This window comes from Scophthalmus maximus, chromosome 4, assembly GCF_022379125.1.
Source record: "Scophthalmus maximus strain ysfricsl-2021 chromosome 4, ASM2237912v1, whole genome shotgun sequence".
In the NCBI taxonomy this organism is placed as follows: Eukaryota; Metazoa; Chordata; class Actinopteri; order Pleuronectiformes; family Scophthalmidae; genus Scophthalmus; species Scophthalmus maximus.
Genome location: NC_061518.1, coordinates 26,297,386 through 26,310,560, shown reverse-complemented (window position 1 = coordinate 26,310,560; position 13,175 = coordinate 26,297,386). Strand labels below are relative to the sequence as shown.

Here is a 13,175-nt window from a genome sequence, read left to right as displayed (position 1 = left end):
AGTCGGGACCCAGTGCAGGACTTAGGTACATCTAGCTCACCTGAGAAAGTTCTCCAGATCATCGCGGCTGCAGGACGACCAGGACAAGTCACTGGGGTTCCTCCCTTTCACCCATTCACCGGACATGATGTGGGAGTGACCCGTGCAGGTGGCGTGGTCGTCATCATGGCTCATTCCCATGCTGAAGAGACATGGTAAGAAAGGCACTGTGACAAAGAGTTCCAGCAAGTTCTCAATCAAGGGAGTAAACCAGTAAACCCCAGGTTTTAAAAAAATTACTTTAATTACTGATACAATCTGATGGTGGTGGTGCTCTTTTCCCATCATCCTTTCTATAGACACAGGAATAAGTTGATCAATATATGCCATCTGTGACTAAGTTGTGTTTTGTTTAAATAAATTATCAAATCCAGCTTGGTTTTCTGTTACATTACCTTCTCCTGAATCATTTCTCTGTCAGGCAGTCTTAAATATTCCAGTCACATCAACTCTCCTTGTATGCAGTTTTTTGTCTCCACACAGGATATTGTCTAATTCCTTTTCCATTATGGAATGTATTAGCCTGGCATAGCCATACTCAAACACATTTTAGTCTGGGACCTCTTGGTTCATTTTTGATTTCCAAGAGACATTACCAACGGATGCAGACCAAAATGCCTCCAGGTGCAATTGGATAGACTTACAACCACTGAAAGCAACTAATCATGTGTGTCTGTTGAATGATGCAAAAATGTCAACAGACTAGAGCAGATAGGGGATGTCTGTGATGATGATTAAACAATGTCTATGAACCAGTGTTGTCTTTTTTGTGGGAGGAATTTGAAAATATCGGGAATTTTTATCCTGGTTCATCAGCGACAGCCTTGATGGTTTCCAAAAGTCACCTCTCTCAGTGTCAGAGTATAAACCCCCACCATAATCAGATAATCGGTTGTGATTGGACCAGCAAATTTCTGTTGGAGCAAATCACTTTCCAATGGAGGTGATCCAGACCGTATTCTGGCAGAGCAAATGAAATGAGCTCCCAGAATTCATCTGGGTCCCAGGCTAGAAATGTATAGAAGCATAAACAGTTTAATCTTGCTAAAGGAGGCCGGTTGGATCAGTACCATGACTTGTCCTCATCCACAGCAGAAGGCGGTGCAGTGCCTTCAAAGCAGAGGAAATAGATCATTGCCTAACTGTCCAACAGGGCCAGACCCATCTAGGACAGACCAAACTGGCCACAATAATTTAAACATATTTCTTGGATATTTTCCCAGTATGTACAATAGCACTAAATCAAATCACGTTTGTATGAAAACAAATTAAATCATTTAACCAAATAGAGATGCAAAGTCTGGTGCATTCGCTCAAATTTGTGGTTTCAGTCAGCTTTAATTCAGGGTCCATCTGCTGACTGTGAACTGTTCAGGAGGTGCTCTTAAAACACGCCATCTGCATAAGCGGTGTATATTGTTCTGCATGGCAACACGAAAACGCATCAGCATATATTTTTACATCTGGAAGTAAAAAGGTGTGTTGTGCTTGTGTCCTATACTCAGTGCACTTTGGTGTTTACTTTAATAAAAGGGGGAACTTCTCTCTGCAGCCTCCCTGTAATATCCATAATACTGCAGTTTCCACCAGTTTGTCATTAATCATGAGATATGCTTGATTTTCACTCTACAGTCCACCCTGTGACACTAGAGAAAACAAATAAAACTGTTAAAGCTTGACAGGATGGCAGAATGACATCACCAAAACTGGCCAATGACTGAGTTACTCAGTCCACATATAAATACAAAATGAAACTGTGGAATGTAAGCAGCGCTTTTTGAGTCCTGTTCCTACCTTACTGATGTTCATCAGATAAATACTTCTTGGTGACTGAGCTCTTAGCGAAGACACAGAAAACAGCTAAAACTGTCCATGTAAAGTTATTAAAAAGGAAAAACTGAAAACTCACATTTACATAAGTATTAGGACCCTTTACTATAGGCCTGCACGTCAATATAACTTTGATAGAACTAATTCTATCCATGTCTTGACAGAGAACACAAACAGCAAATGATAATGAGAATAGAGCCATGGTGAACCAATCATGTGGCTGGAATAGAGTGACAGCCACATCAGTAAGGTTGATGCACACAGCACAGAGCGTAGCAGAAGCAGCCGCCAGCAGCTCTGTTTATGTTTGGGCTTCTGCAGCGTGCTCATCAGTGCATCAGGAGTGAGAGCTAGATAAAAGAGAAAATGACGACAGGAAATGTTATCTCAAACGACAGCGTTACTGAAGAAGACGTCCCAAAGGACACGGCCCAGACACGAGGACATTGTTTAAAAGAAGCGTCAGAAGGAATAAGTCCGACAAGAAGCAGAGTAGTAGCGTGTGCTGCAAACTGTTTAGCATTTGTAGCAGATGCAACAGTTGTATTTATACAACTGCATTATACAGCAGCAGTTGTATAATGTTCTACAGTACATTTGTCAAGTTCAACTTTTGGTTTAAATATTATGATATCTTCACATCTCACAACCTCTGTGCTTGACAGAAATAGAGATTTGATCATTTTATACAGTATATCGATCCATACGAAAAAAAATTATCAAGATAAGATTTTCTTCCATATTGCCCAGATCTACTTTACTATGACACTTAAAATGTATCGCTTGTCTATAAGTAAGGTCTAAGAGATGACAATCCCTAACAATCAGAGCTCAGAGACAGGGCAAGCACAGACCTGGGGAACACTACACAAAGTTTCTGCTGCCACTGAAGTTCCCAAGAGCCACAGTCCTTCCATGATTGTTAAATAGACAACCGGGACTCTTCCTGGAGATGGCTTCCCGGCCAGACTGTGATCAGGGGAAAAGGGCCTTGGTAACAGAGGTGAACAAGAACCCTCCAGAAATCCAGTGTGGAGCTGAGAGAAATTTCCAGAAAGACAACCGATTTTAAGCATCATGTCTGGTTTCCTCTAGACATGGTGCTTTAGAACTGATGTCAAACATTTCAATCTTGGTTTCATCAGAACAGAACATCTTGTCTATCTGTCTTAAGGTACTTCCAATATCTTTACTGAGGAGAGGCTTCTGATCAATGACATGAAGACACCTATACCTGCAACCTGCACCCACTGGACAGTACTAGTGGTCTATCACACGCCCTAATGCATAAATGCATGAATAAGAACAAATATTTGTCTGTTCTTGCTTCCACTTTCTCTGAAAAAACTCTACTGAACACAAACACACACACACACACACACACACAAACACACACATACGTGTAAACATGAACTGTTGAATGTAAGGCAGACCGGAATGCTGAAGGAAAAGCCACACAAAGCAGTTGCACTAACCGGGGCTAAAGCTTGCGTCCAACTTCCTCTTTCTTCTTCACCTGGTCATGATACAAAAAGCAACTTGTGTCAAAAAGCCTGCACTGCCCACACAAAGCGACAATAGTTTTATCTTCCATTTCTAATTCAACATCAGTATGTCTGACAACATTGACCAAGGGAGGATCTCAACACTAATTGGCTAATGTGTCATGCGGATGGGAAATTAATTGAACGCGAATTCCGTGTCATTCCTTTATTCTCTCAATCCAAAGCAGTCTCAGTTTAGAGTGCTACATCTCTGTCAGTTTTGTTTGGTAACCTGACGAGTGCTATAAGACAATTTCTTGAGGAAATGTCCTCTCTGAGGAGGATACAATTCTTAATATATTTTATCTAGGATACTTTGCATATTTCATGTGATATATACAATTTTTTTTTTTTTTCAAGGTTTTATCAATTGTACAAAATAAAGTCACATAGGCAAATCCCCTACACCTCTTGTCTTAATAATTAATAAAGTAAAATTAAATAATTTCTCACAATATTACAGTTGATTGTGTGTGTTGGACAAGGCACCATTTTTCTAAAACCCGAGGCAAGGGTTACAGCTTCCCTCCCATTCATGACTACTTGTAATCACATGGGCACTTTCCACACTTAGTTCACATGAAGAGAACCACACCAGTTCCATTCACTGATGAAGACCATGAAATGCTGGAAAAGCTAGTAAGTGGACCATGAGTTGAGATTATTCTGTCACAACTTGTTTCCTACTGGTGTCCAGTGCACACTCAAAGAGTACATGCAGACAAGATCATGGATGGTTAATGGAGATGCCTTGGGGCAAATTTACTGTAGGTCACCATGAGGGAGGCCTGAATGGATAACATTATATTTTTGATCATTCTCAGTTTTATGTCTCCATTAATGTGCAAAGAAAAAAAGGGAAAAAGGAGAGGGCCTGGACGGACAAAGCTTTTGGAAATCAGCCTGTCTGAAATGTCACATGGAGAATCAGTGCTTGTTGACAAAGCAAACATCAGACCGGGAAGTTGTCTACTGACTGTTTGTGGACAAAAGACAGAGAAAACCTCTCCAGCAGTCAAATCACTCCAGAGTGTAAATACAGCTTGCTTGTTATCCTTGAGTTAGACTCTCCAACTTGGAGTAAAGCAACTTGGTTTTCCACCTTCACTGCAAACTGCACATATGGCCATGAGATTTTCAGATTTCCATTTGGTAGAAAGGTCCAGCCCGCAAGAGCAAAATGTATGTCCCGAGCCACTAACGCATCTGTCATAAAACATTGATAAAGTGTGCCCTGCTCTACCTCCTCATCCCACACCATACACTTGATCTCCAGTGTCAGAAGATGTGCGCACACTCTCTATGGTCTGCCTGCGTCATGACCAGTAATTCTAAGAAAATCAATAACTGTTGTTGTATGAGTGGCATAACTCCTGTTAGGAATAGAGCAGTGTGTGTGTGTGTGTGTGTGTGTGTGTGTGTGTGTGTGTGTGTGTGTGTGTGTGTGTGTGTGCAAGTGGCCGCAGGTTGCAATCTGTTCTTTTAATAATGTGCCCCAAGTTTAAAGAGAAGTATCAAGTGTGTCTTTTGCCACGCTGTTGTGGAACGAAAGGGGTTGGTCCCAAGCAAGAAAGCGCTTCGGTCCTGGAGAAAGAAAACATCTCCCCTGCTTCCCGAGTCGCGACAACGGTCTAGACACTGGATGCCGGGCAGAAAAAGACAAACACTGACCAAACAACAAAAGAACATGACCTGCCCGAAAAAAGCATAAAGTTGACCTGGAAAATCATCAGTTCAAATCCGAATGGACTGATCAGTTTTGTTTTACTTTACCAGACCAGCCAATACAACAATTAAATATTATAAATATAAATTCAAAGAATAGAAAAAAAAAGCAAATGACCTTTGCCTCAAGAAAAGCAAATAATTATAATCCAATATAATTTGGTAAGCACATATTCTAAAAACTGCAAACTAATAATAATGTGCTGGTGTGGTATTTATTATTTTAAAAGATACAAAGTGAAAATGTCTTTCTCTCTTTCTCTGTGTGTATGTGTGTGTGTGTGTGCGTGTGTGTGTGTCTCCAGTCTGCACACAGTTTCTTCTTGACCTGGTTGTAAAGGTGCTGCTGATAGCTGTCTATGTGGAAAGCTGTTTGGACATGCTGTTTAACAATCTTGTTATGCAGACATATGTCAGGCCTATATGTAGAAAAGTTGACAGTTATATTTGCTACTCAGTCCTATCCTGCTGTAATGCTGTTGTCAATGTTTTTTGGTATTAGAGGCGCAGTTTGGGTTTGATGCTTGACATAATTTGGCCCCTCTGGGAAAACTAATTGGGGAACCCTGGCCTATATCAATACATATATATATATATATATATGATTATCCTTTTTTGTAAGAATACTGCAGAAGCCAAACTTCAAATCCTAACGGTATTTATATAAGTTTAAGACTAAATAAAAATGAATTAATGTTTTAAAATTATCGATACCTTTTATTAAATAATTAAATTCATTGCCTTATCAATGTGGTAGCGAGGTGAAATCAGACACCTTGCACTTCTTCAACACACTGCTCTGGACATGTAAACCACACACTTGTATACAATGTGGACAACAGAGTGGCAGTACAATGAAGCAATACACTGACAAAATGATTTAAAACTTAAATGAAGTGAAACCTACTTGTGTCCCAACTCGTGAGCAATGGTGAAGGCCAAATTGAGTCCATTGTCCTCTGCCAACACACACTTCCTCTTGGCACTGCAGACACCGCCCAGATAAGCAATACCTGTAACACAATAACATGACAACAATTTTCAGAGATAACAGCTATTGTGTTTGAAATGTGTGACCCTAAGTGATTACACTATTAAATTGAAAACCCTGGGTAATATTTTTTACCTCTCACTTCCATTGGTTGGATTCAAGTTACACGTTCATACATTCTCTTTAAGCTAACAACCTTATTCAATGGTAAATGGATTGAATTTGTATGCACTTTGCTCTATGAGCTACATTCACCGATTGACATACTATTCAAATGTGTGTCCCCCCCCCCCCCACACCCATACAGAACACACACATATGCATGCACACACAGTGTATTACAGCCTGGAAAAAGTATAAATAGCAAATACCATAAATAGATTTTGAGTCAATTTATGATATGAAGTCACAGTAGGCAATAGACAAAAAAATTTGTGGTGAGCTAAATATTTGCAGTGGACACAGCTGTGCTAGATGTGTGTTACTGACAATGAGAAGACAACGGAGTCTTTGTGCAATTTCCTGTTTTAAGTTTTATTGAGAATGTTTTATTTCCTCAATGTTTGCAGTTGCACAGTCCCCACTTTTTACCTAATCAAAACCCAATATACAATTCTCAGATGTAATATTTCATGCTTTTTATGTTTTTATCTGCTAGTGGCAAAAAAACATTCGCTTTTATAATCACGGAAAAAATGTGTCCTTTAAGTTGACATGATTAATGAATGAATCCCAGGAACACACATTGTGGCCTTCTGGCCCCCACATGTAGTTTCATTTTTAAGTAAGGGGCACATAGTCAGCAGCATGACTTCCTACATATAAATATGCAATAGATATCCTCTTTCCCCTAAATGAAGTGTTAATTTTGCTAAGCACCCTCACCTCCCTCGGATAATGAAAGTAAAAATCACTTAGATAACAGGACTTAAAGAAATGTCCGAGGATTTATAGAATTTATTATTTTTTATATAATTCAACTTCATTTTCATCAGTTCCAAAAATAAAGATAGATTTAAGCTCAACTGCTTCAAACCATTCACCAGCAGAACTTGGACAGGATATATCAAATTGTTATTTCAGGTCAATTTGTGTCCATTAACAGATAGAATGATAGGCAGGATAAACAGTATAACAACTAGACTAATGGCTCTTAACTTCACAGTCTTTCTTATATATTTCTTACACAGTATTTACTGGAGTTAAGTGCCACTAGTAAACAGACTGACTGTTTGTGTCCACTCAGCCTATCAGTCAGCATTTCATCCAGGCATTCTCTAACACACACACACACACTTGGCTTTCTTTCTTTCTCTGGAGCCAGGCCATGGAGCATGGGGTAGAGTAAAAATCCAGAGAGACGGGGAGATCAAGTTTTGGCCTTATCAGCCAACATGGCAAAGAAAATAGAAAATGAAGATTCATATTGACAAATGTTAACATAAATAAACTGTTTTTCTAATGATTGACAGTTAGTATTCTGAGTATATTCATTAGCCTGCATATACTATTACATCACAATTCATAATGATCCGGAAAATAAACAACAATTTTTCAGGTAGACATGAACTTTGACATTAAATAAGTTGATAGAGTACATAAAAAAGCATAAAAATAGAGCATGTTAATTTAAACAAATTCTGGGGGAGGATCATTAGTTTAATACCAATAGCAAGAAAACAACACCAACGCACATCTTGTTTTAATGTAGGTTAATGTAGCCTCCCGGAGGCTCTGTCCTCGAACAAACTTGACGTTTGGGTTCAAGTTTAAGCTCAATGTTTGCTGTCATTTATAAACAAATAATTATTTTGGCCATTAAGCTGTAAGGACACTCAACAGAGAAGAAGCTTTTTTACAGGCTGGCTTAGACACTTCCAGTAAGGGGGGTGAAGTGATTGTAGCTGGTGAGTGGGGTCATTCGTGGATTTGTTTTTTTGGAGGGGATAAAAGCACTCACTGTTTGCTGTAAGTTCTTATGGACAGAGACCTTGAAGTTCCCATACCAGACATTGGTGCAGGTGACGAGGAATGCTCTCAGCAGTGCCCTAGTAAAAAATAGTAAGAGGATACGTAGAGGGAGCAGGGCTCCAGAGTGCGACCAAAATAGTTGCATTTACCAAAAATCTGTGCAGTGCGAATAAAATTTTTCCTTGGTCGCACTGATGCACCTAACATTTAGCTGGTCTGTCTGTGTGTGTAGTCTTAATTACTTTTCCCCACCAGCATACAGCGAAGACGGTCTGAACAAAAGAGGCAGAGAAGGGCGGGCCCCATCTTTGATTGACTCTGACCCTGGTATTCTTCTTCGCTGAATGTTGGTGCGATAAAGAAATCAGGCACAGCTCCAGATGGGCACCGAAAGCCGGTATTTAACAAGCCCCAGGGCTAAATTATGAAAGACTGTGGTATCGATAAGCTCCAATGCGATTGGTATGTCAGTAGCACCAAGGCATTAGCAGCATCAAGAAACAACTCCTCACTGCTTCGAGTCAGAAATGGTAATAAAATTTAACACTGCTTTAAATATAGCCAACGAAGAGCTACCATTTACAAAATTTAGGTCCCAAATCATCCTCATGAAAAAAAAACTTCCTGTTTACAGTCATTTACACAATGTGTTAAGAAATCACCAATGTATATGGGAACTGTCAAGAAAAGGTATAATTGGTGTATTATCGCGCAGTGAAATTTTTTGGGTGCCCCTACATTATGTGCTTAATGAAAAAGTTAGGCACACGAGTACACCCACTGAAGAAAGTTAGTCTGAAGCCCTGGGGAAGGTCTCCTCCTCCTGTTGATGCCAGAAGTGAAGATCCTGCTGTGCTTTCTTGGATTGTGCTGTTGTGTGTGAGGTTCAGGAGAGGGATTTAGTGAATAAGAACCTCAAGCTTTGTGCTACCGACACAGTCCAGTGCCACTGATGGTCAGTGGTTTGTGGTCAGCTGCATCTTTCTGAAGTCAACGACAAACCCCTCAATTTCACCATGTTAAAGGAAAGGTTGTTGGTTTTACACAGTAAGTTTACCTCTTCTCCATAAGCACCTTTTATTGTTGATGCTAAAGAGGCCCTCCACTGTTGTGCCATCAAAATAAAACCCCATCAGGCCAACTCCTTTTGCCATGTGCAGCACCCACACGCTTCTCTCAGTTGTATTTGAGCAGGACAGTGCTGTGCCATACCTTGCTCAGTTTTTTAGTTACCGTGATAACTAAATTTGTTCAATTCCTGCTTGGTATCTCACTATGGGTGATGTTACCCCCTGCAGGATTTTATGCTCCAAAGCCCATCAGACCTAAACCCCATCACACAGTTTAGATGAACCAACACTAGGGACACTAAGTACACCAATGAAGGCACCATCGTGTCCAGGAGGTTTATAAAAAAAAGAAAAGAAGTGTGTGGCAATGCCCAACTATGATGATGTCCCCCAACCTGACTTTTTCTAATCACAACTTTTGCCAAGGGGATGTCGTTGGTGAACACGTCCTGATCTCTCTAAAGATGATGAGCCAGCAGACATTCTGGAGAAACCCTCACCATTTCACTGATATGATATTGTACATGAAGGCATAAAAGTGACAGCACTGGAAATTGTGCTTCCTTTGCAAGGCCTAAGGAATCAATTAAATGATTTATGTGATCAGTCCTGTTTGGCGCAAAACTTCCCCACTGAAACAGAGCCTGGTTGTCACGTCCAGTTCCCGCTCTTAGTTCATGATTTGTTTGTTTCCCTGACTTCCTGTTTTACTTTGTTAACTTACCGTCTGTCTCTTTTTCAGGTTACTGGTCTTCCCGTCTTTGTCTTCTCTCCCGCCTGCGTGATTACCCTCCCTTCCCTTATGTGGGTCAACTTGGTGTAATTGTCTTCCCCTGTCCCAGTGTATATATACCCACCTGGTGTCCTTCCCAGTGTGTTTTTGTAGATATCTAGCCCGGATTTTGACCACGTCTTTTGCCTGCCGATTTTGTTACCTTCGTCTGTGATCGTACTCGGTACAATAAAACTCCATTACCTTTTACCCTCTGCTCTGATTCATGCTTTTGGGTCTACTGTACTCCGTGACAGTACAATCTGGCCAGTATGGACTCAGCCGACTCCGAGGCAGTGAAAGCAGCACTGCGTGCCCAGGGTCAGCGACTGTATCAGCAGGAGGAACAACTTGCCATCCTGGGGAATGAAATCATGGCCAGGCTAATCACCAGGAGAACCACCGTTTCCTCACCTCGCTCGACCGGAGAAGTTTTCGGGGGAGTCCAGGGACTGCAGATCCTTTCTGACGCAATGTGAGTTGCATTTTGAACTGCAAGCTGCTGCTTATCCTACTGGCCGAGCCAAAGTGGCGTATATCATCTCCCATCTCACCGGACGAGCTGAGTCGTGGGCGGCTGCTGAGTGGAGCCATAGGTCTGCCATATGTGACTCGCATCGGTCTTTTACCCGAACATTTACACAGATTTTTCAAATTTTACTCCCGGAAAGGAGGCTACCCGTGCCTTGGTTGGGTTACGGCAAGGGAAGAGACAGGTTTCGGATTGTGCCATTGAGTTTCGCACACTGGCAGCCGAGAGCTGCTGGAACTCTTCTGCACTTTTCGATGCCTTTTTACATGGACTCTCGAACCCCATGAAGGACCATTTGGTTCCGTTGGACTTACCGGCTGATCTGGATGCGCTGGTTGCGCTCACCAGTAAGATCGACAAACGCCTGCTGGAAAGAGAGAGGGAGAGACTACAGTGGAGCAGTTCTCCTGTCGACCAGCCGAGGGATTAAGTGCCGTCCAGGGTGTTTCAGCGTACTCAAACTTCGACGCCAGATCTTCGCGGACCTTTGACTACTTCCCCCAAGGGACTGGCAGCAGAGGAGCTGATGCAGCTGGGCCGAGCTCATCTCTCCCTAGAGGAGCGTCGGCGTTGCTTCCGAGGGGGTCGCTGCATGTACTGCGCCCAGTTGGGGCACTTCATCGCGGCCTGCCCAGCAAAAGAGGGCACTGGTAAGCCGTAACCATGCTTCTGTTTGTCCCTCTCGGCCTAAGGTTGAGGTCACCTTGTTCAACCGCTCTGTTTCCCAGTCCCAGGTGGTGCTAGTGGATTCTGGTGCGGACACAAGCCTCATGGACGCCAGTCTCGCCGGAGAGCTTGGTTTGGACTCTGTTGCCCTTCCTAAGCCGTTGGAGGCCACGGCACTGGATGGCAGGCAGCTCTGGCGAGTTATCTACCGCACCATTTCTTGTTTTTCTCCACACGCTGAAGAGAGAAGGACAAGTGTTTCAGTCTCCAAAGATCCCCAGGAGAGCCCAACTTCTGATTTTCCTGACCTCTCTGACATTCCTGAGTGTTATCTGAATTTAAAGGAGGTATTTAACAAGGCCACCTCTTTGCCTCCCCACAGACCTTATGACTGCGCCATTGACCTTCTACCAGGTACCTCTCCTCCCAAGGGGCGGCTGTTTTCCCTGTCTTCTCCTGAGATGGGGGCAATGAAGGAGTACTTGGGGGCATCGCTGGCGACGGGAATTATTTGCCATTCCTCCTCTCCGGCTGGGCCGGATTCTTCTTCGTCAGCAAGAAGTCCCTGCGTCCTTGTATTGATTACAAGGGGCTTAACGACATAACTATTAAGAACCGGTACCCGTTGCCGCTGATTTCCACTGCGTTTGAGCTCCTTCAGGGAGCTAAGATCTTCACTAAGTTGGATCTGCGTAATGCTTACCATTTGGTGAGGATCAGAAGTGGGGATGAATGGAAGACTGCACCCCCACTGGTCATTACGAGTACCTGGTCATGCCATTTGGACTCACCAACGCCCCCGCAGTTTTCCAGGCGTTGGTCAATGACACACATCAGGGACATGTTGAATATTTTTGTGTTTGTCTATCTGGACGATATTCTGATTTTCTCCCCAGACCTGCAGACACACGTCCAGCATTTGCGGCTGGTGCTTCAGCGCCTCATGGACCATCATCTTTACGTAAAGGCAGAGATATGTGAGTTTCACGTCTCCACGGTCTCCTTCCTGGGCTATGTGGTGACTGAGGGGGAGTTCCGGATGGACCCGGAGAAGGTGAGGGCGGTTGCTGAGTGGCCCACGCCAATCAACGGAAAACAGGTCCAGTAGTTCCTCGGGTTTGCCAATATCTATCGGAAATTTATCAGACATTTCAGTACTGTGGCTGCCGCACTTCATGATCTCACCTCTGTCAAAGTGCAATTCCAGTGGTCTCCATCAGCGGAGCAGGCCTTCGTCCGTCTGAAGGGAAATTTTTCCACTGCTCCAGTTATGGTAATTCCGGACCCACAACGTCAGTTCGTGGTGGAGGTGTTGGGGCCATTCTGTGTCAGCGTGCTTCACAGGATGGAAGGCTTCACCCATGCGCCTTCCTGTCCTGCAAGTTGTCTGGTGTGGAGAGGAACTACGGTGTTAGAAACAGGGAGCTGCTGGCGGTCAAGGTGGCTCTGGAGGAGTGGCGTCACTGGCTGGAGGGGGCGGAGCAGCCGTTTCTGGTGTGGACGGACCACAGGAATCTGGAGCACCTGCGCTCTGCCAAGAGACTCAACTCAAATTAGGCGAGGTGGGCCTTATTTTTTAACAGATTTAACTTTACCCTGTCTTACCGTCCTGGCTCCAAGAATGTTAAGCCCGATGCCTTGTCACGATGCCCTACCAATATCCTGCCTGAGTCTTGTGTTGTGGGGGCAGTTGCGTGGGAGGTGGAGGAAAGGGTGAAACAGGCGCAAGAGGGTCTAACTGTCCCGGTCGGGTGTCCCCCGAATCGGTTGTATGTTCCTTTTGAGCTCCGTTCCCAGGTCATTCACTGGGCACACACTTCCCCTCTCTCCTGCCATCCCGGAGTCAGGAGGACCATGCTCGTGGTGCAACAGCAATTCTGGTGGCCGTCCATGGAACATGAGATTGGGGAGTATGTTGCTGCTTGTCCGGTTTGTGCCCAGAATAAGACCTCCCGGCAAGAGTCTGTTGGTCTCCTGCAACCCTTGACTATCCCCAAGCGCCCATGGTCAGACATTTCCCTGGACTTTGTCACTG

General features: G+C 43.4%; 1 protein-coding gene across 4 annotated transcripts in view; it reads right to left on the bottom strand.

Moving 5' to 3' along the window:
* Nucleotides 1-13,175, bottom strand: part of adamts17 (ADAM metallopeptidase with thrombospondin type 1 motif, 17) — a 143,817-nt gene that overhangs the window by 69,415 nt on the left and 61,227 nt on the right. For all 4 annotated transcript variants that reach the window (XR_004790516.2, XM_035628405.2, XM_035628407.2 and 1 more), the window contains exons 8-9: nucleotides 6,046-6,151; nucleotides 41-181 (exon numbers count right to left, since the gene is read on the bottom strand). Coding sequence is in view for 3 of the 4 variants with exons in the window: in XM_035628405.2 (XP_035484298.2) it covers nucleotides 41-181; nucleotides 6,046-6,151 (247 nt within the window). In the remaining variant the exon portion in view is untranslated. The remainder of the gene's footprint in view (nucleotides 1-40; nucleotides 182-6,045; nucleotides 6,152-13,175) is intronic.